General features: G+C 39.5%; 1 protein-coding gene across 2 annotated transcripts in view; it reads left to right on the top strand.

Annotated features, from left to right (window-relative positions):
• LOC134350989 (phosphatidylethanolamine-binding protein 4) overlaps positions 1–21,706 on the top strand; it is a 450,761-nt gene that overhangs the window by 286,513 nt on the left and 142,542 nt on the right. For both annotated transcript variants that reach the window (XR_010019039.1, XM_063056940.1), the window contains exon 6: positions 13,993–14,038. Coding sequence is in view for 1 of the 2 variants with exons in the window: in XM_063056940.1 (XP_062913010.1) it covers positions 13,993–14,038 (46 nt within the window). In the remaining variant the exon portion in view is untranslated. The remainder of the gene's footprint in view (positions 1–13,992; positions 14,039–21,706) is intronic.

The following is a 21,706-nucleotide window of genomic DNA, read 5'->3' as shown; positions in this document are numbered from 1 at the left end:
GATTAGGGGACCAAAACTGCACACAATACTCCAGGTGTGGTCTCACCAAGGCCTTGTACAACTGCAGTAGTACCTCCCTGCTCCTGTACTCGAATCCTCTCGCTATAAATGCCAGCATACCATTCGCCTTTTTCACCGCCTGCTGTACCTGCATGCCCACTTTCAATGACTGGTGTATAATGACACCCAGGTCTCGTTGCACCTCCCCTTTTCCTAAGCGGTCACCATTCAGATAATAATCTGTATTCCTATTTTTGCCACCAAAGTGCATTAAATTGCATCTGCCATGAATTTGCCCACTCACCCAACCTATCCAAGTCACCCTGCATCCTCTTAGCATCCTCCTCACTGCTAACACTGCCACCCAGCTTCGTGTCATCCGCAAACTTGGAGATGCTGCATTTAATTCCCTCATCCAAGTCATTAATATATATTGTAAACAACTGGGGTCCCAGCACTGAGCCTTGCGGTACCCCACTAGTCACCGCCTGCCATTCTGAAAAGGTCCCGTTTATTCCCACTCTTTGCTTCCTGTCTGCTAACCAATTCTCCACCCACACCATTGTCTGTGATGCCAGGGTAACAGCTCCTGAGAGTCCAGTAAAGTCACATTCTCTGTGGGTTGTAAAGTGATTTGTATATGAATTAGTTATATAGTGATTAAAAAGTCACTAAAACAAAAATAAAGTCAAACCAGAGAAGTTTTAGGTCTGCTACATGGACCTAACATCTGGGTCCAGGTCATCTGACTCAGTTATAAGGTTAATTGCTGGAATGTAGCTTCATTTTTGGTGTGAAGCTGGGAACTCCAGTGAAGTTTCTTGACGATCACCAAACTGTCACTCTTCCACACCAGGGCTTGTTGGCAAATATCCTGGCTGGCACCCTTCTCTTTCAGCTTTCGGTGCACTTTGTTCACTGAATGGTGAGAGGCTTCTGACAGCAAAATCTGGAGAAGAGTTGTCTGGCTAAGTTTGGGAGGGGCAATGTTGTGGTGGTGAAGGGGGGGGGTGGTCAGGAAGATGTTGTATTGGAGAAGTTGCTTATGTTGAGCTTTGGTCTTCCAGTGGAATAGACACAGCTCCTTCCCATGCTATGGCAGTGTTCTGTTCCTATGAACTGTCTTTAATGTTAAGTACAACTTGCACTATAATGCAATTCAAGTCTGAGGGCTTCCTATTTAATAACCCCACAAGTGCAACTCTGCAGTTCTAAAGTGCAGAATTTGAGATCATAGAGAGTTCAGAGACAGAACACATCTTCAAGGATTATATCATCATGCCTCTGACAACAATCACCCCTCCAACTGTGATGAAAATTAGAGTTGGCACAGGGATGATTATCATTTAATTACAGCATAAATTTAGGAGGATACTCACTGTGATTGACTTTTGCTAACACTGAGGTCTGAAGCTCTTTATGGTGGGCGCTCATTATCACATTACTAACTCAATGTTGAATAAGTATTGAAAGACCAAGGGGAGCTCCCAAGACCCACCTCAGGATTCAATGACCTGTGGTTGGGAACTACACAACCAGTATATGCGTTGAGTATTGGTGAGCAAGGCAGACTTCTGGAATGAGCTTTGTGCAGAGTTGGTTGTGGAGGGCGGGGGTGGGCGGTGGTGTGAGTAAGATCCCAGGCAGCAGAAATTGTTCTACGGCTGTGCAACAGCTGGCAAATCTATTGTGCTGGCCTCTCAAATATCAATTGTATGTATGGGCTGTAGATAAATTGAGCATTCATAAACAGGGGAGAATCTGTATCGATAGGTTTTTAAGTAAGGTAAGACAGGATAGAAGTATTTTGTTTTTATGTCTCTTTTAATAAATACTTTTATTCTAAAAAGGGTGGGCGGCAAACACCAGATTTGATAGGCAGCTCTCTTGTAAATGGAACTGAGGGCTTAACAGACAAACCAGCCAAATGAAGGCAGAGGAATGTGAATGCTTACCTCAGACATAAGATATCTACGGTGATACACCCCTGCCCAACCCCACACAACCAACTTTGTACAATGCCCATTCCAGAAATCTGCCTTGCCCACTAATACACCACAAATAGACTTGTTATGTAGTTCCCATCCACGGAAGTCATTGGATTCTGAAGTGGCTTCTTGGTCAAAGTATACTTACTCAAAGAATACAGTTAATAATGTGATAATAAGACCCCACCTTAAAGAGCATCAGACCTCAGTGTTGACAAAAGTCAATCGTAGTGGGTATCTTCCTAATTTATGCTGCATTTAAATGATAGTCATCCCTATGACAATCTAATTTTCCCCACAGTTGGAGCGGACTCTGATGTCAGAAATATGATGATATAATCTTTGAAAATGCCTTCTGTCTCCGACCTCCAGGATTAATAATTCTATATTTTTGACAAAGTTTAAAGTTCTACTTGCATGGCTATTAAATAGGAAGGCCTCATCCTTATACTGTAGTGGGAGTTGTGCTCCCACTATAAAAGTATAGAATAAACTTCAAAATATATATAAATGTTCCACAAAGCTTTGTGCATGCAGTTGAACGCAGTGGTCTAGGCTTCGACTCCTCACATGTTGTACAACATTTCCCTCAAATATTTAATTCTGAGTGAGGATTTATCAATAATTGCACTGTAAATACCGGTGAGCTATGATACTTCTATACAGAGGGAAATTCCACTGGATTTTTACATAAATAGTTACACTGAGCCTGTTTAGACCTGAGGTATATTGGTGTAGCATAATCCAATTTCTCACTTCCTACATTTGCAGTTTATTATTTGTGTAAATATTTATTTAGTCTGAAGTTTTATTTTTGACTTGTGGCTGGCAAATTAGTGTATTAGGTAACTGTTAGAGTTCAACACGATGTATGAAAGCAGTTTCTTAAGCACTGTGCAATGGAATTGCATCTTATTTTCATATTTGCCAATATTTTTCTGCTACAGAATAAAACCATAGGATATAGCAAAAGTACGAATATTTATCAAGTTATTTGGTTCACTGAGTCTTTTATCTTAATGGCTGTCCTTGTGGGTGTACCAAATTTGAGTGGTATCTAGCTTTCTGCTTGAATGTTCTCTTCCATATAGGTCCTCAGATCCTGAGGTGGGTCAATTTACCTGTTGCCAAGAATTTCAGACCATTAACTAAATTCCAGCTGCAGCTATGATTAAGATAAGTCAACTCACCAAGAATCACTATGCACTTTTAAAACAATATTACTGTGAGCAATAACAAAAGCCAGGCAATTTTACATTTTGGGCTCTCTACCCCAAAAGTTGATTTCATTCCACATGGCATTGTCCATAAACCATATATTACTGCTTGCTGAAGAGACCTATAAAATGTTTACAGTTATTACTGATAGTGGAAGAGCTCTTGTGGACTGTAAGTTTGAAGCCAAAATGCAGTGGTTTGTCAATGACAGGTAAGTTTTAAAATTTCAATGAACATTTGAGACTTCTCAATTTTTAACTGTTTTGGCCCCATTTTACTGGAAAGTATCACAAACAAGTATATGAATTTTCTGAAGTGTAATTATTTGAAATTACTCTGGAGATCAGAAAACTCCCCAAATAAAATTCCCATTATCAATATCACGCATTGCAAGGTCTAATATAGCATTAGACTATATAGTTATGCCACTATAACCCAGCTATAATCTCCAGTTTGCATTCACCAAAGACTCTGCAGTATTGCCAGTTTTAAATTAAGAAAAGTTGGAGCATTTTGTGTACATGCATTTGCATACGACTTGAAATTGATACCAAAGAACTGAGCCAAGAAATTCTTTTGCATAACTGGAGACTTATGTGCACTTAAGCTAACATTCAGACACTGACATGATCAGGTCCTTTATGTGTGAGTCAGGCAATTTACCAAATTTGTGTCTGTGATGTGCATTTGCATGGAAACTGCTGGACATGTGTCATTAGATCGAAACTGAGTCACGTACATCTTGGATCAATTAGACAGTATTCACTTACACATGGGCAGCATGAGCCACTAATACTGAAGCAGGTCTTACCAAACAACTCAAGACCTGCTTTTGCATCAATTAAAGCAGTACAAGATTATCCAGTGTGTGACCAAGTTTTTCTTGTGGCAGTATCCCATTGATAAATATTTTTATGGCTTTATGTAATTCCGATCTTCAAAAAATTCCACAGAACAAAATAATTTCTAGGTATGAATCCCCTTTAATATACACATTACTATGCATTTGTAGTAAATTTTGTTTCAATAGTGATTGGCAGAAGATTGACATGATTAATAATGCAGTGTTCTCATGTACTGAATCTCAGATCCTTTTGTCTTTATCTTGGTATAATTTAGTTATTTTTGAAGAGAAGTATTATTTTATAGCACTGTTTCAAACACTGGTTTTGTCTAGAATGAAACATGATAGCTATAACTTCAGGGGATTCTGCATCACTAAAAATGTGACTGGGCACTTGCCTCTTGATCCATGCATCAAATGATATTTAGACCACCTTGTCTCAGGAATGCCTATTTTTGAGCATGCACATTATAACTAGGTATTCTTTGCCGTACTCTGGCAGCACACCGGAGTAAGTCCCATTATCTTTCTTCTTCACACTCCCTATCTCCATAGGAACTACTTGCTTAAACATCTCAACAACCCGCATCATCCCACTGTTCTTGAACTGAGTGGTTTTCTGTACAATTTCAGCCAACTGTATTACTGTAAATCTGGGATCACATGTAGAACACAACAAGTAAGCAAGGCAAATTTCCTTCCTCAAAGAACAATCATGAACCTGACAAATTATTATAATAACCCAGTATTTTCATCATTACTATTTCTAGAGCCACTATTAATAACTAATTATTTGAGATTCATTAATTAATTGAATTTTAATTCCTCAGCTGCTGTATGGAATTTGAACACATGCCTTGTCAGTGATCTAACCACATTGGCACTGGACCACGAATCATGTCACCTAGAGTAAGAGTGCAAAACTTGACCAATGTAAAATAGACCCATTACAACATAATAATGGCTAGCGTTTGCTTAAATTGCAGCTCCCAGGAAATCACATTTGTCACTACAAGGCACAAAGCAATATCAAGATTGTCAGCCAGTTGATGAAATAAGATGACTTTTATACAGTATTTTTGTCAGGTTATTACTTAGCCAAAGAGCTAATCAGTCTTTGACCATTGGTGTTGGCACTACATGGATTGCAGCATCCAGAGAAATGTGACTGAAATAAGCCAGGCTTTTCATTCAGATTGGAGTAGTGTTCTGGCTAGATGCTGTTACAGCAGGTCTGTTCAGTCATCTTAATCTTCATTTTGTCATTGAAGTTCTATACTCAAGAGCATAGAGCAAAGGTTGTGCCAGGGAGGGTGGGTGGAAGGGAGATAGTTGAGGGAGGAGGCACGGGGTGTGTAAGGCATATGGCTAAGTAGAGCAAATAAGGCAAAAAGGAAGAGGCTGTCCTGTTGAGGAAGGAACCGATCATTTGGCACTGCCTCAAATGACCAAGCAGGTTAATAAAGGGATGATCTGTTTGTCCCAGCCCTGGAAGACTATAGAGAATTTGGGCTAGATAAGCTAGTTTTGAATTTTCTCCTCCCTCGCTCAAAACATTGCTTGTGGGAACATTTGTTCTTTGCTAATTGGACGAACTGGAAAATATGAGCTTTGTTTAATTGTTTAATTGTTTGAGAACTCCATTAACTTGGGTATTGATTTTTTTCAGGCCCCAATAAAATTGCAATTTTTAGAAATTTGATCACTTGATGAAATAACCATTCAATTCTGGAGGATGGGAAAACTGACAGGGTACCAGGAATGTGTAATGTGGCATTTATGATCAGGATGCCTTTCCTCAGTATGTTTATCAATGAAGGGATCCTGTGACAGGATATGATCACAGACTTGTGAATCCTTCCATTTCATTTTACAAATCAAATACAGGGTATGTTTGTGATCTTCTGCTGTAGCCCATCCACTTCAAGGTTTGATTGTTGTGCATTTGAAGATACTTCTCTGCACACCACTGTTGTAACATGTGGTTATTTAGGCTATGGTCGTTGTCTTGTCAGCTTCAATCATTCTCCTCTGACCTCTTCATGAAGTGAAGTTTTCACCCATAGAACTGCTGCTTACTGGATTTTTTTTTTAAGTTTTTTTCCTACCATTCTCTGTAAACTCTCGAGACTGTTGTGCATGAAAATTCCAGGAGATCAGCAGTTTCTGAGATACTCAGACCCTGTCTGGTACCAACAATCATTCCACAGACAACATCACTGAGATCACATTTCTTCCCCATTCTGATGTTTGGTCTGAATATCAAATAAACTTCTTAACCAGGTTTGCATGCTTTTTTATATTGAGTTGCTGCCTCATGTTTTGGCTGATTAGATATTTGCATTAATGAGCAAGTGTATCGGTGTACCTAATAAAGTGGCCTCTGATTCACTCAAAGATGCACTACAATAGTAGATTATTTCATAGCAGAACACATCACCCATTTCATTATTTGCTCTACGTGTATCTAATTTACTTAATGAATAACAGATCATAAGGACAATTTCTCTTTTATAGGCACCCATTCTAGCATCATATCAAGTATCCAGGAAAGGGTTGCCATGACACTAAGATCAACTAAAATCATTGTTAGTGATAAAGCTTTGAATAATATGTGTCAATTTAAAAAAAACAACTTTTGTGGTACAAAATATGGCTGTTTGTCCGATCAAGGCTGTGTAGGCTGAAATGGATCCCACTCTCCATCAGTTGGTACATAGCCCTACAGGTCATGGTTCTTGTTGATCTGCTGACTCAGGTATTTGTAAAAATAATGGGAGTTCTTGCTTCCACTATCCATTCAGGCAGTGATTGCTGGACCCCAGACACTTATTGAGTGAAATAATTTTCCCATCTTTCCTTGAATCATACTACCAACAATCCCAACATCTATTTTCCTAGTTAGGTGGCTGTCTGCTAAGGGTGTAACATCTGTTCTACTGCTACTTTCCAAAACACTTGTAATAAGCTACTAACTCTTCTCTTTGCTCTAAAGTCAACAATCCGGTCTGGAGACAATTATAATAGCTATTCTTATAATTAACTATTATTTTCCAGTCCTGGAAAAAACCTTACAAATTTCCTCTGCAACTTTTTCAGGAGTTTTCATATTCTTTCTACAGTGTCACGAACAGAGCTACTGTATAAAGAATGCTCCAGGTGCCACCTTGACTTAGCATTTACCAATTCATGTAACTTTGGTAGGGAATATGATGTAAAAATCAACAAAACTCTTCCATCTTTTGATTCTTTATATACTGTGAGATATGGGGAGCATTTATCAAGATAATCTGCTAAGGAGTTTGTGGATCATCTAAAAAATATCATTGTGGATGAGGAGAAAGGCCAAAGCTGTCATACAATAACAAAGTTAAGTAAAATATCATGAAACTCAGCAATCATATTGACAGCTGGGAGAACTCCACCCCTAACCATTATATCTGCAGAAGGCTGGGTACAATTACCTTGAAGAGCCAGCAGAGAGCTGCAGGTGAACCAGAACTGTTACAACTTCCATCTGGCCAATGGAGCTGTAGTTACTACAAGATGATATGCTGCTCATCTACCAGATCCTCTCCAAAGCCAAGCACCATTGATAAACAGATTGGTCATGTCTCTTTTAATTTATAGAACTAGTATGCTGAGACTTAAAGTGACAGTAGAAGCATTGATACTACGAGTTGGCTGAGGGACAGGAAGCAGTGGTAAGGATGAATAGTGGGAATTATGCAGTGGGATTTGAAACCACAACCTTATGGCTTAGATGTGACTACTTTCATTGTGCCATGGGTACCAAGGTTAGGTGATGGTACTGAGTCATGTATGAATGAAAGGATTTTTGAAAAAAAGAGGAAGAGAAGTTGTACTGACAAAAGTACTTACTGCAATATGTACAGTACACTCTGTCAGAGGCTTCACTTCACAGACTTTAGCCTTGGTTATTGCCCAGTTAAAAGCTGAAACTGTACTGAGCATTAGCTTGGGATCTATAGAAAAGTTGGAATGATAAATAACACTGGTAAAATCTGGTTGATGCAGCATTTTATATATTTGCTGAGGGAAAATCAAATGGATATGATTAAAGCTATTCATCTTGACGTTCTTTGACTTTTAACTTTGCACTTTTATCCAAGTAAGCTCTTAAAGCACTGAGACACACTTCTAGAAGAAAGATTAGATGACTTGGGAAAAGAATCTACTGGATGAAGTATAGTCCATTTTATTGTAAGAGGTTTCTTCTTCAATTTACCCATTTCCTAAGTAGAAACTTGAATTCAACTGGAAAAATGAACAAGATATACTGTATTTCTAAAATTCATGCATGCACTTGGTTTTGTCCATGAATTCGACACAATTCCATTGAGAAAAAAATAGTATATCGGCAAGGGGAATTCTCATCCAGTTGCCAAATATCTTTGAAAGTGCTGCTGCTTTCCCCACACTTAATCAGTTTGCTAGTGTGTTGTTGAATTTGAGAGGAAGTGGGTTCACTGAAATTGCTGCCTGATGTATATTTCACAATCATACCTGTACTGATTTAAGAATAATCACATGCCTCAATATCTTTGACCTTTCAAATGCATTTGGGTCACTAGATGACATATTAGGGGAAATTTATTAAATGTGATCTGAAACAGGCTCACAAACCATCAAGCTCTTGTGTGCAATTTGAAGATCTGCTCCACAGAAATCAGGACCCTTGTTTTTAGTGATGATTCCTGTCTTCACTTAGTTTTTTTTATTCTTAACTATATGGTTATACATTAGTGGAATATGATGTCTTCCACCAGAAGCCAAATTCGGCAAAATAAAGCACCTTAAAATGACTTCATTTTGATGAAGATATTTGCAATATATATTTGATTCTTTTTTGAAAATTATTGATATCTGTGTGTTGTTGGAGTGAAATTGCTATCCTTATGGCACAAAAAATAGGCAGCATCATGGGGAGTCTTGACATAAGAAAAATGCAGTACTTCTCCACAACACATTAATCATCTCCTGAATAGATCTGCAAGCAGATTAAACTGATACTGAACATCAAATTGACAGATGTTTTTGATATCCTGTATGATATCATGACGTGGGAAAGGAATTTTCTTGTTTAAATTACTCCACTTTATTGTGAGGAGTTGCATGATACTCCAGTTTATTCATTACTGCTGTAAATATTTAGTGAGCTGTGTTTTACAGCACTGAAATACAGTGTTAAGTGCTGCAGATTTAGCAATATTTCAAGCAACACACATAATAATTGCTGGTGAACGCAGCAGGCCAGGCAGCATCTATAGGAAGAGGTACATTCGACGTTTCGGGCCGAGACGTCGCTGAACACCTATGCTCTGTCGGCCAGATAAAGCAGGATCTCCCAGTGGCCACACATTTTAATTCCACATCCCATTCCCATTCTGACATGTCTATCCACGGCCTCCTCTGCTGTCAAGCTGAAGCCACACTCAGGTTGGAGGAACAACACCTTATATTCTGTCTGGGTAGCCTCCAACATGATGGCATGAACATTGACTTCTCTAACTTCCATTAATGCCCCACCTCCCCCTCGTACCCCATCCGTTATTTATTTATCTTTTATTATTATGTATTTTTTTCTCTCACTCCTTTTCCTCCCTCTGTCCTTCTCACTTGCCGATCCTCTGGGCTTCCCCCCTCCCCCTTTCTTTCACCCTAGGCCTCCCATCCATCCCATGATCCTCTCGTATCCCTTTGCCAATCAACTTTCCAGCTCTTGGCTCCATCCCTCCCCCTCCTGTCTTCTCCTATCATTTCAGATCTCCCCATCACCCTCCCACTTTCAAATCTCTTACTATCTCTTCTTTCAGTTAGTCCTGATGAAGGGTCTCGGCCTGAAACGTCAACTGTACCTCTTCCTATAGATGCTGCCTGGCCTGCTGCGTTCACCAGCAATTTTTATGTGTGTTGCTTGAAATTCCAGCATCTGCAGATTTCCTCGTGTTAGCAATAATTCATCTTACTTTTGTAGCTGATTAAATGTAAGGGCAGTCCCTCTCAGTGAAGTGTTCTCCTGCTTTGGTCTGCTGTTACATAGAGAATGAGGAAACTGAAGATGTGTTACAATAATACACTTTCCTTATTGTTTTCAGCAAATAGGAAACCCTAGTTGATGATAGATCTTGGGGCTGTAGTTAGGAAAACAAAAGGAAACATGTCAGATAAAGGCATCAGGAAACAAGTACATCTCTTGAGGAGTATAATGAACGTCAGAATATACTGAAGGAAATCAGGTGGGCATAAAGGGGACATGAGAGATCCTTGGCAAATAAGGTAAAGTGGAATCCTAAGACCAAAGGGTTAACTGGGGAGAGGACAGAGCCCCTCAAGGATCCATGCTGTTATCTCTATGTGGATATGGGTGGGGTCTTAAATAAATACTTCTGTATTTATTGTGAAGAGTTTCAGTGGTTATAAGTTCAGGGAAGGAAAGTGGGATGTCCTTAAATACACCACAACAAAGTATTTAAGGCGAATAAATCCTCAGGCCTAACCAAGTGTATCCTAGGATATTGTAGGAAGCAAGCTAAGAAATTGATGGTGCCCTGGCAGAAATTTTTGTGGCTTCCTTAGTCATGGTTGAGGTACCAGAAGACTGAAGGTTGGGAATGTTGTGCCTTTAATTAAAAAGAACTGCAAGGACAATCCAGGATCTGCAGGCTGGTGGGCCTAACATCATTGATGAGGAAGTTACTGGAAAGATGCTCAAAGACAGGAATTACTTACAAGAAAGACAAGAACTGATTAGAGATAGTTAACCTGGCTTTCTGAATCATGTCTCACAAATTTGACTTAGTTTTTAAAGAGGTGACTAAGAGAATTGTCAAGGGTAGGGCAGTAGGAAATGTCCACCTGAACATTAACAAGGTCTTCTATGGCGGACTGGTCTAGAAGATGAAATCGCTTGAGATCCAAAGTGGGCTGGACAACTGAATAAAAAAAAATTGTCTTGATGGAAGAAAACAGGATGGTAATGGAGGGTTCTTTTTTAGATCGGAGGCCTGTGACCAGAGGAGAACTGCAGACGTTGAAGCCACTGCTGTTGTCGTCATATGGACAATTTATTGAAAATGTAAACACAAGAGATTCTACAGATGGTGGAAATCCAGAGCAATGCACACAAAATGCTGGGGAAACTCAGAAGGAATTGATAGGAGAGAAGAGAGGACAAGGAAGAAAGGGAAGGAGGGGACCAAGGGGATGTGATAGGAAGGTGAAGAGAAGAGGTAAGAGGGCAGAGTGCGAAATGGAAAAGGAGGAAAGGGGGCGGGGGAGTAAATTTTACTGGAAGGAGAAATCAATGTTCATGTCATTTGGTTGGAGGCTACCCAGACAGAATGTGAGGTTGTTTTTCCTCCACCCTACAAGTGGCCTCATCGTGGCAAAGGAGAAGGTGCTTTGAAGAAGGAGGATATCTCTGATATCCTGGAAAGGAAAGCCTCATTCTGGGAACAGATGCGTCAGAGATGAAAGAACTAAGAAAAAGGAATGGCATTTTCATAGGAGGCAGGGTCAGAAGAGGTATAGTCAAGTTAGCCGTGGGAATTGGTAGGTTTATGAAAGATGGTAGTAGGAGGTTTGTCTCCAGAGATAGAGACAGAGAGTTTGAGAAAGGGGAACAGGGTGTCATAAATGGACATGAAAATGTGGGTGGCCTGATTAGTAAGTTTGCAGATGATACCAAAATTGGGGCTGTTGTGGACAATGAAGAAGGTTATGTAAGATGCTAACAGGACATTGATCAACTGGGAATCTTTTTCCCATGGTAAGGGAGTCTAAAACAGGAAGATTTAAGGTGGGCATAAACACGAGAAGTTCTGCAGATACTGGAAGTCCAGATTAATACAAAATGCTGGAAGAATGTTACAGCTATATAAGACCTTAGTTAGACCCCACTTGGGGTACTGTGTTCAATTCTGGTCACCTCACCACAGAAAGGATGTGGATACTATATAGAGAGTGCAGAGGAGATGTACAGGGATGTTGCCTGGATTGGAGAGCATGCCTTATGAGAATAGGTTGAGTGAACTTGGCCTTTTTTCCTTGGAGTGAGGGAGGATGAGAGGTGACCTGATATTAGATGATGAGAGGCATTGATACTTTGGTTAGCCAGAGGCTTTATCCTAGGGCTGAATGGCTAACAGGAGGGGGCATAGTTTTAAGGTGCTTGGAAGTAGGTGCAAGGGGGATGTCACAGGTAAGTTTTTCCACACAGAGAGTGGTGGGTATGTGGAATGCACTGCCAGTGACGGTGGTAGTGGCAGCTACAATAGGGTTTTTTAAGTGACTCTTAGATAGGTACATGGAGCTTAGAAAAATAGGGGGCTTTGGGGTAGGAAATTCTAGGCAGTTTCTAGAGTAAGTTACATGGTCGGCACAACATTGTGGGCTGAAGGGCCTATAATGTGCTGTAGATTTCTATGTTTTTTATATTTAATTCAACAGGTCAGCCAGCATCAATGGAGAGGAATAAAGAGTCAATGCTTCGGGCCAAGACTCTTCATCAGGTTTAAGATGAGAGAAGAAAGATTTAAAAAGGATCTGAGTGATAATTTTTTATACTGATGGCAATGATATATGGAACAAGCTGCCAGAGGAAGTGGTGGAAGTAGGTACAGTTGGATCATTTAAAAGATATTTAGTCAAATTCATGGATGGGAAAAGGTTAAAAGTGATATGGTCCAATTGTGGGCGAATGTGAAGGCAATTTGGTGGGCATGGGTGAGTTGGGCCAAAGGGTCTGTTTCTGTGCTGTATAACTCTGCAGTCTGGCTTGATAGAGTAGGCAGAGTTGATCAGTGAAGTTTGAGGGCATTGTATAAACTCTTTGGGTATCTGGCAGTAAATATCAGAAATTTCTAGCTGTAGTCATGGAGAAGTTGAATATTCAAGGACTATAGACCCAAGAATTTCAATATAGTTCTAAATTTCTGAGATGAAGTCATTAAGGGTGGATAGATGGATGGATGCAGTCAGTAATGCTTGTGAGGTTGGGATATTTGTCCCTGTAGTTATGGCTGCAGATCCTGATCATGATCTTCATGGAAGAGTGGAGTGTCTGTAAGAAAGGTTTGTCAGTCAGCTGCATGTAAACCATTCTACTGCTGCCTAATGCACATTCATCTTAAATACAACCTATATGTAACTCAAGACTGTCAGACAGTTTCAGCTATGTTAAAATTATGTGCTCACAATTCACATACAAAATTGGAATCAAAGTGACATATTTAATCTAAAATATGATGTGTCTAATTTTGTCACCTACATTAGCATCTATTTTTCTGAGATAAATGGTACTTTAGTAAGATAATTTTGGTGCAAAGGGCAGTTTGAAACCAAAATTTAAGTTAAATTTGTCTCTCTGGTGCAACATTCCATGTTTCTTTAAGTTTTGTCCAACATTGAGGAGCACTGCTTCTTAAGATAAGGGAGTATGGTAACCAGGAGGAGGCTTCCTTGCCTGTATTTGTCCTGCCACTTGAGACTTCATAAGCTTTGGAAACAATGATTGAGGATGCACTATCTTTGGTGGCTCTGCGCTATCAGTAGGACACAGCACAACAGGATTGTGATGGATCAATAAGACTGGTAATTGGTATGAGTTTGTCAGTGGACTGGCTTTGACCTCCTTAGCTTCTCCATTAATGCCATCACTTGACTGTAGACTGAGTTGGAATTAGGGTCCTTTTTGGGCCATGAAAGAGTGAGTTTTATTCTATTAGCCTGTATAATACCAAGAATATTTTCTGTTCTCATGGGATAACAAACCAGGCCTTGGCTTCAGTAGGCTAATGAATGTTCAGTGAATCCACTGTTAAGTTGTGGGGAAATTCTGAATCTGTGTTGGATAATTAATTTTGGATTTTGTACTCTAACAAGATGTTTCAAGAATTCCTTCTCATTTCCCACTGACAGGGTAGCGATCTCCTGGATGGAAATGTTAAAGGCATGGTTCTCTCAGGTAAGCAATATTTGATCACCATTCCCTTACTGTGCCATTTTCCACCCACATCACAACCAATAACCCCCACACAGCCACCTATAGCTAGAAGTACTGGGCTGGCACAATACTCCTCCAGTCCTGTGACATAAGGATTGCTCAGTGATTTAGTCAGAAGAGGAGGTGTGCTTATTAATTCTTACAGAATAAGGAAAATAACTGAACTGTTTATGGAGATCTTAAAGGTATATTCTTGGTAAATTTTAAACTCAAGAAATTTTACAGATGCTGGAAATTCAGAACAACACCCACACAATGCTGGAGGAACTCAGCAGGTCAGGCATCATCTATCGCAATGAATAAGCAATCGAAGTTTCAGGCCAAGACGCTTCATCAGTCCTGATGAAGGGTCTCAGCCCAAAACATTGACTGTTTATTCATTTCCATCGATGCTGCCTGACCTGCTGAGCTCCTTCAGCATTGTGTGTGTGTGTGTGTGTGTGTGTGTTGCACTGATAAGTTTTGTCAGCTCTAATTCCCACAACAGTTTCCGAATACCGTTTTGGATGGATGATTAAAGTTAAAACAAAAAAAATAGTGACTCATGCTGTTTGCATTTGTAACTGGAAAGGTGAAATTAAGGACACTGTATATACCTTTTTCAGTGCAACACAAATCCTATAGCACGTTGCTTATTTATGTTCAGGGATCTGCAGCATTTATATGATGCCTTTTAGGTAACAAAACATCACAAGCCAATTAACAGAATCACTAGCAAGACAAACTTTGGCAACAATCCAGAAAAGAAGATAATACAAGTCAGAAGCTAGGTTTTAATGAGGGAAAAAACAGACATAAAAGGCAAGGAGATCCGAAAATAAAATTGCATGGAAGGGTAGTTAACATCAGGGATCATCAAGATGTTTTGGAGTGGAGAAAGATTATAGAAGCAGAAGGGCTGACTACAGGGCAGTTTCAAAACTGAGTAAACATTAAAATATTGAGGCAGGAGAACAGCAAGAAGCAATTCAGGGCATGTTTTGTAGTCTTAAGTCATTTTAAGATTTGTAAAGTAGAATATGAGAGGTTGACTGTATTATATTGCAACAAAGGGCCCAAAGAGGATATCAACAATCTACAGGTTGAGGCAGAATAGATCCAGACAATGTCACAGAAATGGAAATAGGTGATCTTGGCGATAATGAGAATATGGTCTGATGGCAAATTTATAAATATGTTCTAAAAAATGAAACTGAATGCTGTAGATCCACCAATGAGGTCACTCTTATAAGTTCTCTAAATACCATTCAGTTTTACTGTTACTGCTGTGTTAAAATAGATAAACCAGATGGACTGCCCAGTTTTGAAACCATGACATAGTGTGCTCTATCAGCCGGGTAGAAATGTACATCATCGCAATCTGTATCCTCATCGCCAGCATTTATTTCACTCTACCCTTACTTTTAAGCCATTGGATCAATCCAGATTCAGTGGCCAGCACACAACTGCATGCCAAAAGTATCAGGCATACCTGCAAATGAGTTGCTATCCTGCTTAAGTGACAAAACAGGATTTTGTGTGTGTGCGCGCGTGCTAAACAGGAAGAGTGTCATGCTATGGACAGAGCTAAGAGATCTCATAACCAAGAGAACAAATCAAAGGTCTACAGTCTTGCTTATCACATGCATTCATTACAGTTGGTGATTAATTAAACAACTAGTGGGAGGTGTATGTGCCAAGAACATCCTCTTTTCATTGATGGTGGTGCCCAGCACATTGCTCTATTGATAATTCAATTTGACTTCATCCTTAGAGCCTCCAAAACAGTTAAACAAGTCTTTAGTCAATTCCAGGTGATAGTTTAAAAAAAAGGCGACTGCACTAGATAGAATAAAGGCTATGGGGCCAAATAATAACATCAAGTCTTAGCATCATGTCTTAGAATATATGAGGTCCAGAACTGGCTTTACCTCTTTAAACTCTTCCAATACAGTTATATGATGATGCCATCATAGCTTTGATCCATATATGGACAATGAAACTGAATTCCAGTCCCGAGGTTGAGATTGGCTGCTCCTGGGCTCAAAGGCTGCATTTGAGTGAGTGTGGCAGCATAGAACACCAGTAAAACTAAAGTCAATGGATATGAAGGAGAGCACTCATGGTGGTTGGAATCACACAGGGTTGCTGGAGGTCAATTATCTCAGCCCCTACACATTGGTATGAATTTGTCAGAGTGTTGGCTTTGGCTCATCTTTAGCTGCTCCATTAATGACCTTCCTTCATTCATATGGAGTGGAAATGTTCACTGATTATTGAACACTACTCAATTCCATTCATGACTCTTCACAAATGAAGCTGTGTTAAGTACAGGAAGATCTGGATCCGAGCAGATAAGTAGGAAGTGACATTCATGCCACAAAAGTGCTAAGCAATGATTATCTCCAACAAGGCAGAGTCTAACAAATTAAATTACATTATATTTGCTGTCACACCCCCACCTTTAGTAATCACCATGGATCAGAAACTCAACTGGCATAGTCTCTAAACATAAGACTCAGAGGCTGGGGAACCTGTAACAAGTGACTCACCATCTAATACCTCATTTCCACATTTACAAGGTAAAAATCAGAAGTGTGAGTAACTATTCTCCACTTTCACATCAACAACACTATGAACCTTGACAAGGTCCAGTTCATAAAGTCTAATTGGCTGGTGACGAGTATTAAATCGATTTTGAGAATGTGGCAAGTGCACATGCTGATTGATCATACAGTGAATCAATTGGCCCTTCAACCATGCAGAAGGCTCTCTGTTTTTGCACAAGCCTTGGAGTGCGCACTATTTTCACCTTGGTGGGCCAGCACTGTAAGTTGCCCAGCATGTACCATGGCTAACAAGACTCAGTAGAAATGTTTAATCCTACTACTCCATTGTTGTTCTTGCTTACATGACAGTTGGTGTTCTATCCACCACCTTAAGCAATCATTCTTTCTGATAGCAAACTATGGCTGCAATGTATATCATCTTCAAAATATACCTTTGCCATAATGATATTACTTTCCAAACCTACAACTTCTACCACAAAGAAGGGTAAGTGCTTCAAATGCCACCATGACTCACTTGTTCCCCTCCAAGTTGCATTCCATCCTGAGTTGGAAATATCTTACCCTTCCTTCATTGTCACTGGGGCTAACCTAGGAACTACGTGCCCAAAAGGATGCTGAGTATTCTTTCACTAAGTAATTCACAGGATAACCCATCACTATTTTTCAAAGTAAATAGAGATGTACAGTAAATTTTGGCCTTGCCAGTGATACCCAGATCCCAAAAGCTGAATAATTTTTTTTTAAAGTGCACCATTAATCAAAGGCCCTACTCACAATTGACAACAAGACAGGTTTTCTACCTTTGGTAACTCCCTGTAACATGCATGCAATTTAAATGAGTATTCATACTCACCGAGTGGTTATTATCCATAGAGGTTTGGCTGCGTGTTTCTTCATTTTAGAAATGGTCACAAAATCACCACACCATGTCCCACCGAGTGTGCCGAGCCAGTTACTATGATTTGAATCAATTGAAACATATAAAAAAAAATCTTCTAACGTATTACACCTACATTAAACTTCCACAAAGTGCTCTTTTGTGTACAAGCAACCTTAGTGACCAAAAGTGCTGCGTTAAGAGAAGTGCTGGCTGACAAGAGAAATTAGGGATAGTATCAATTCCAAAGAAGAAGCATACAAATTAGCCAGAAAAAGTGGCTCAGCTGAGGACTGGGAGAAATTCAGAGTTCAGCAGAGGGGCACAAAGGGCTTAATTAGGAAGGGGAAAAAGATTATGAGAGAAAACTGGCAGGGAACATAAAAACAGACTGTAAAAGCTTTTATAGATATGTAAAAAGGAAAAGACTGGTAAAGACAAATGTAGGTCCCCTACAGACAGAAACAGGTGAATTGATTATGGGGATCAAGGACATGGCAGACCAATTGAATAATTACTTTGGTTCTGTCTTCACTAAGGAGGACATAAATAATCTTCCAGAAATAGTAGGGGACAGAGGGTCCAGTGAGATGGAGGAACTGAGCGAAATACATGTTAGTAGGGAAGTGGTGTTAGGTAAATTGAAGGGATTGAAGGCAGATAAATCCCCAGGGCCAGATGGTCTGCATCCCAGAGTGCTTAAGGAAGTAGCCCAAGAAATAGTGGATGCATTAGTGATAATTTTTCAAAACTTGTTAGATTCTGGACTAGTTCCTGAGGATTGGAGGGTGGCTAATGTAACCCCACTTTTTAAAAAAAGAGGGAGAGAGAAACCGGGGAATTATGGACCAGTGAGCCTGACATCGGTGGTGGGGAAAATGCTAGAGTCAGTTATCAAAGATGTGATAACAGCACATTTGGAAAGCGGTGAAATCATCGGACAAAGTCAGCATGGATTTGTGAAAGGAAAATCATGTCTGACGAATCTCATAGAATTTTTTGAGGATGTAACTAGTAGAGTGGATAGGGGAGAACCAGAGGATGTGGTATATTTGGATTTTCAAAAGGCTTTTGACAAGGTCCCACACAGGAGATTAGTGTGCAAACTTAAAGCACACGGTATTGGGGGTAAGGTATTGATGTGGATAGAGAATTGGTTAGCAGACAGGAAGCAAAGAGTGGGAATAAACGGGACCTTTTCAGAATGGCAGGCAGTGACTAGTGGGGTACCGCAAGGCTCAGTGCTGGGACCCCAGTTGTTTACAATATATATTAATGACTTGGATGAGGGAATTAAATGCAGCATCTCCATGATTGCGGATGACACGAAGCTGGGCGGCAGTGTTAGCTGTGAGGAGGATGCTAAGAGGATGCAGGTTGACTTGGATAGGTTGGGTGAGTGGGCAAATTCATGGCAGATGCAATTTAATGTGGATAAATGTGAAGTTATCCAGTTTGGTGGCAAAAATAGGAAAACAGATTATTATCTGAACGGTGGCCGATTAGGAAAAGGGGAGGTGCAACGAGACCTGGGTGTCATTATACACCAGTCATTGAAAGTGGGCATACAGGTACAGCAGGCGGTGAAAAAGGCGAATGTTATGCTGGCATTTATAGCGAGAGGATTTGAGTACAGGAGCAGGGAGGTACTACTGCAGTTGTACAAGGCCTTGGTGAGACCACACCTGGAGTATTGTGTGCAGTTTTGGTCCCCTAATCTGAGGAAAGACATCTTTGCCATAGAGGGAGTACGAAGAAGGTTCACCAGATTTGATTCCTGGGATGGCAGGACTTTCATATGAAGAAAGACTGGATGAACTGGGCTTGTACTCGTTGGAATTTAGAAGATTGAGGGGGGATCTGATTGAAACGTATAAAATCCTAAAGGGATTGGACAGGCTAGATGCAGGAAGATTGTTCCCGATGTTGGGGAAGTCCAGAATGAGGGGTCACAGTTTGAGGATAAAGGGGAAGCCTTTTAGGACTGAGATTAGGAAAAACTTCTTCACACAGAGAGTGGTGAATCTGTGGAATTCTCTGCCACAGGAAACAGTTGAGGCCAGTTCATTGGCTATATTTAAGAGGGAGTTAGGTATGACTCTTGTGGCTACGGGGGTCAGGGGGTATGGAGGGAAGGCTGGTGCAGGGTTCTGAGTTGGATGATCAGCCATGATCATAATAAATGGCGGTGCAGGCTCGAAGGGCCGAATGGCCTACTCCTGCACCTATTTTCTATGTTTCTATGTTAAAGTGAAGTGTAACAATGATCGCATTTCTTCTAATGACACTGGAAGCAAGCTTTGTTTAAATATGAATACTAACTATGTTAAAATATTTTTTTTGTGTTGTCTTTAATCTTAGCAGAAATTGAAAGAAACACAGGGAAGAATTCATGTTATAAAATATTTGAATTATCTTTGTAAAAAATTTCTTTGGTTATAACTTTTGAAAATAATTAACACATTTATAACAACAGATATGTAAGAACTTAAATGTCTGTTCCAAAATATCCACAAATTAGTTAAAATCTCAGGCAAACTTTAAATCTAGTACATTATGTACTTCTAGCGGCTCTTTCCCTCTCCAACATCACCTCATGCTGTTCATACAATTTGCTTTCTAGGCACCTTCAGTTTTTATGCAAGCTGCCTATGGGTACCAAAAAAATCTAAGAAGAAACTCATTCTATCAACACAACTTCATCACCCTATCCCAACAATCACATTAGTAGTAGTCCAATTTCTTATTGCTTCCAAATTACATACCACAGCACTTTGAAATTGTTTCTGTAAGAAACTTTACTTTGTTGGAATGTAAATCTACTCGCATATGCCCGTCTTTCCTCATCTACTTACATTGTCATATGTGAATTTTACTGTCTAAAATTTTCTATATTTTCATTATTAGTGAGCTTGCGTTATGCTCACTTGCCTCGAGACAAGAAACTCACAAACTTTCTTATTTTGATGTTATTTCAATAAATATTCCTGTAATGCACTTGATCATGCTCTACACTGCCTACCCTTTTATATTCTACAACCATCTGAATTGTGCTGTTTGCAATGTAACTCCAACAGAGAGCTGCTACTGGTAGCATTTCCAAATAGTAAGACTGACACAGATTGTAACCCACTTAAACATATGGAGCTATGTTTATTTTTCAGAGTGATATTCTCAAAAGTAGAATTCATTTTTAAAACATAATGAGTGATTGCCATTCTTAAAGAGTGAATGTGTTGGTGATGGGGGGTAAGTGTTGAGTGAAAGCTAGTTTGGGTTTGTTTCTCAGATCTACTAATGGCATGATTCAGGGACTGAATGTGGGACCTTTCTGGTTGTCTTCCTATCACAGTCCCAAGATTGATGAAGATGAGGTAATAAATACTGGTCTTAACAGTGAAGCTCACACATCACAAATGAAATATAAAATAATACTTGTAATGCAGTCGCTCATAACACTGCAAAGTGGGCAAGATTTTCCTTTTACTATTTGCTGAGGCATGTAACAAATAATGTTGTGTTATTTAGATTGGAATAAACATTGATAAGTGGATTTTGTTCAATCACTTTTTTTAGCAATGATATTTTCATTTTTGATTCTTCCCAAATATCCCAATGTATCTGGAATACATCAAATATATCTGCCTCCATAATTCAGCCAGCATATAGGGATAAGCAATAAATGCTGGCATTGCTAGTGATAGTCACATCCTGAAGGAATAAATAAAACTATAGAATCTACATCAGTACAGTAACTATGTGCCTAGTGGCTGAGATAACATAGAAACCCATCCCAAACATTACTGCTGTCCCTAGAATGAGTTATAAAATTTTGTCATTGTGAAACTTAGGAAAAAAAAGGATACTGCCAAATGCAGCATGCAGAAAATTTGTGATAAATTTAATGAAATGCAGCAATGTCTTTGAATTTTATTGCAATAGTTTTCTGGAGGAAATGCAGCCTAGTGCATCTGACTGAATTCCTAGTCTTTTTTCTCATATTCTTAAATATTTACTTCTTTTATGTGTTTTCTAATTTGGTTTCAAATGCCATTAATTAACTATATGAATGATCACTTGGATGCTCTTTCTAAAAATGCTTGCCTGAAATGCCTGAAATAAGGATTCCTGCTTCGTTTTCATATTTCCAATATTATTCCTAGTTTATGCTTCATTATTCAAAACTCCATTTTACACATGTAC

This window comes from Mobula hypostoma, chromosome 8 (genome assembly GCF_963921235.1).
Source record: "Mobula hypostoma chromosome 8, sMobHyp1.1, whole genome shotgun sequence".
NCBI classification, from domain to species: domain Eukaryota; kingdom Metazoa; phylum Chordata; class Chondrichthyes; order Myliobatiformes; family Myliobatidae; genus Mobula; species Mobula hypostoma.
Note: the sequence above shows the minus strand (reverse complement) of the source record. Positions and strands in the feature narration are given on the sequence as shown.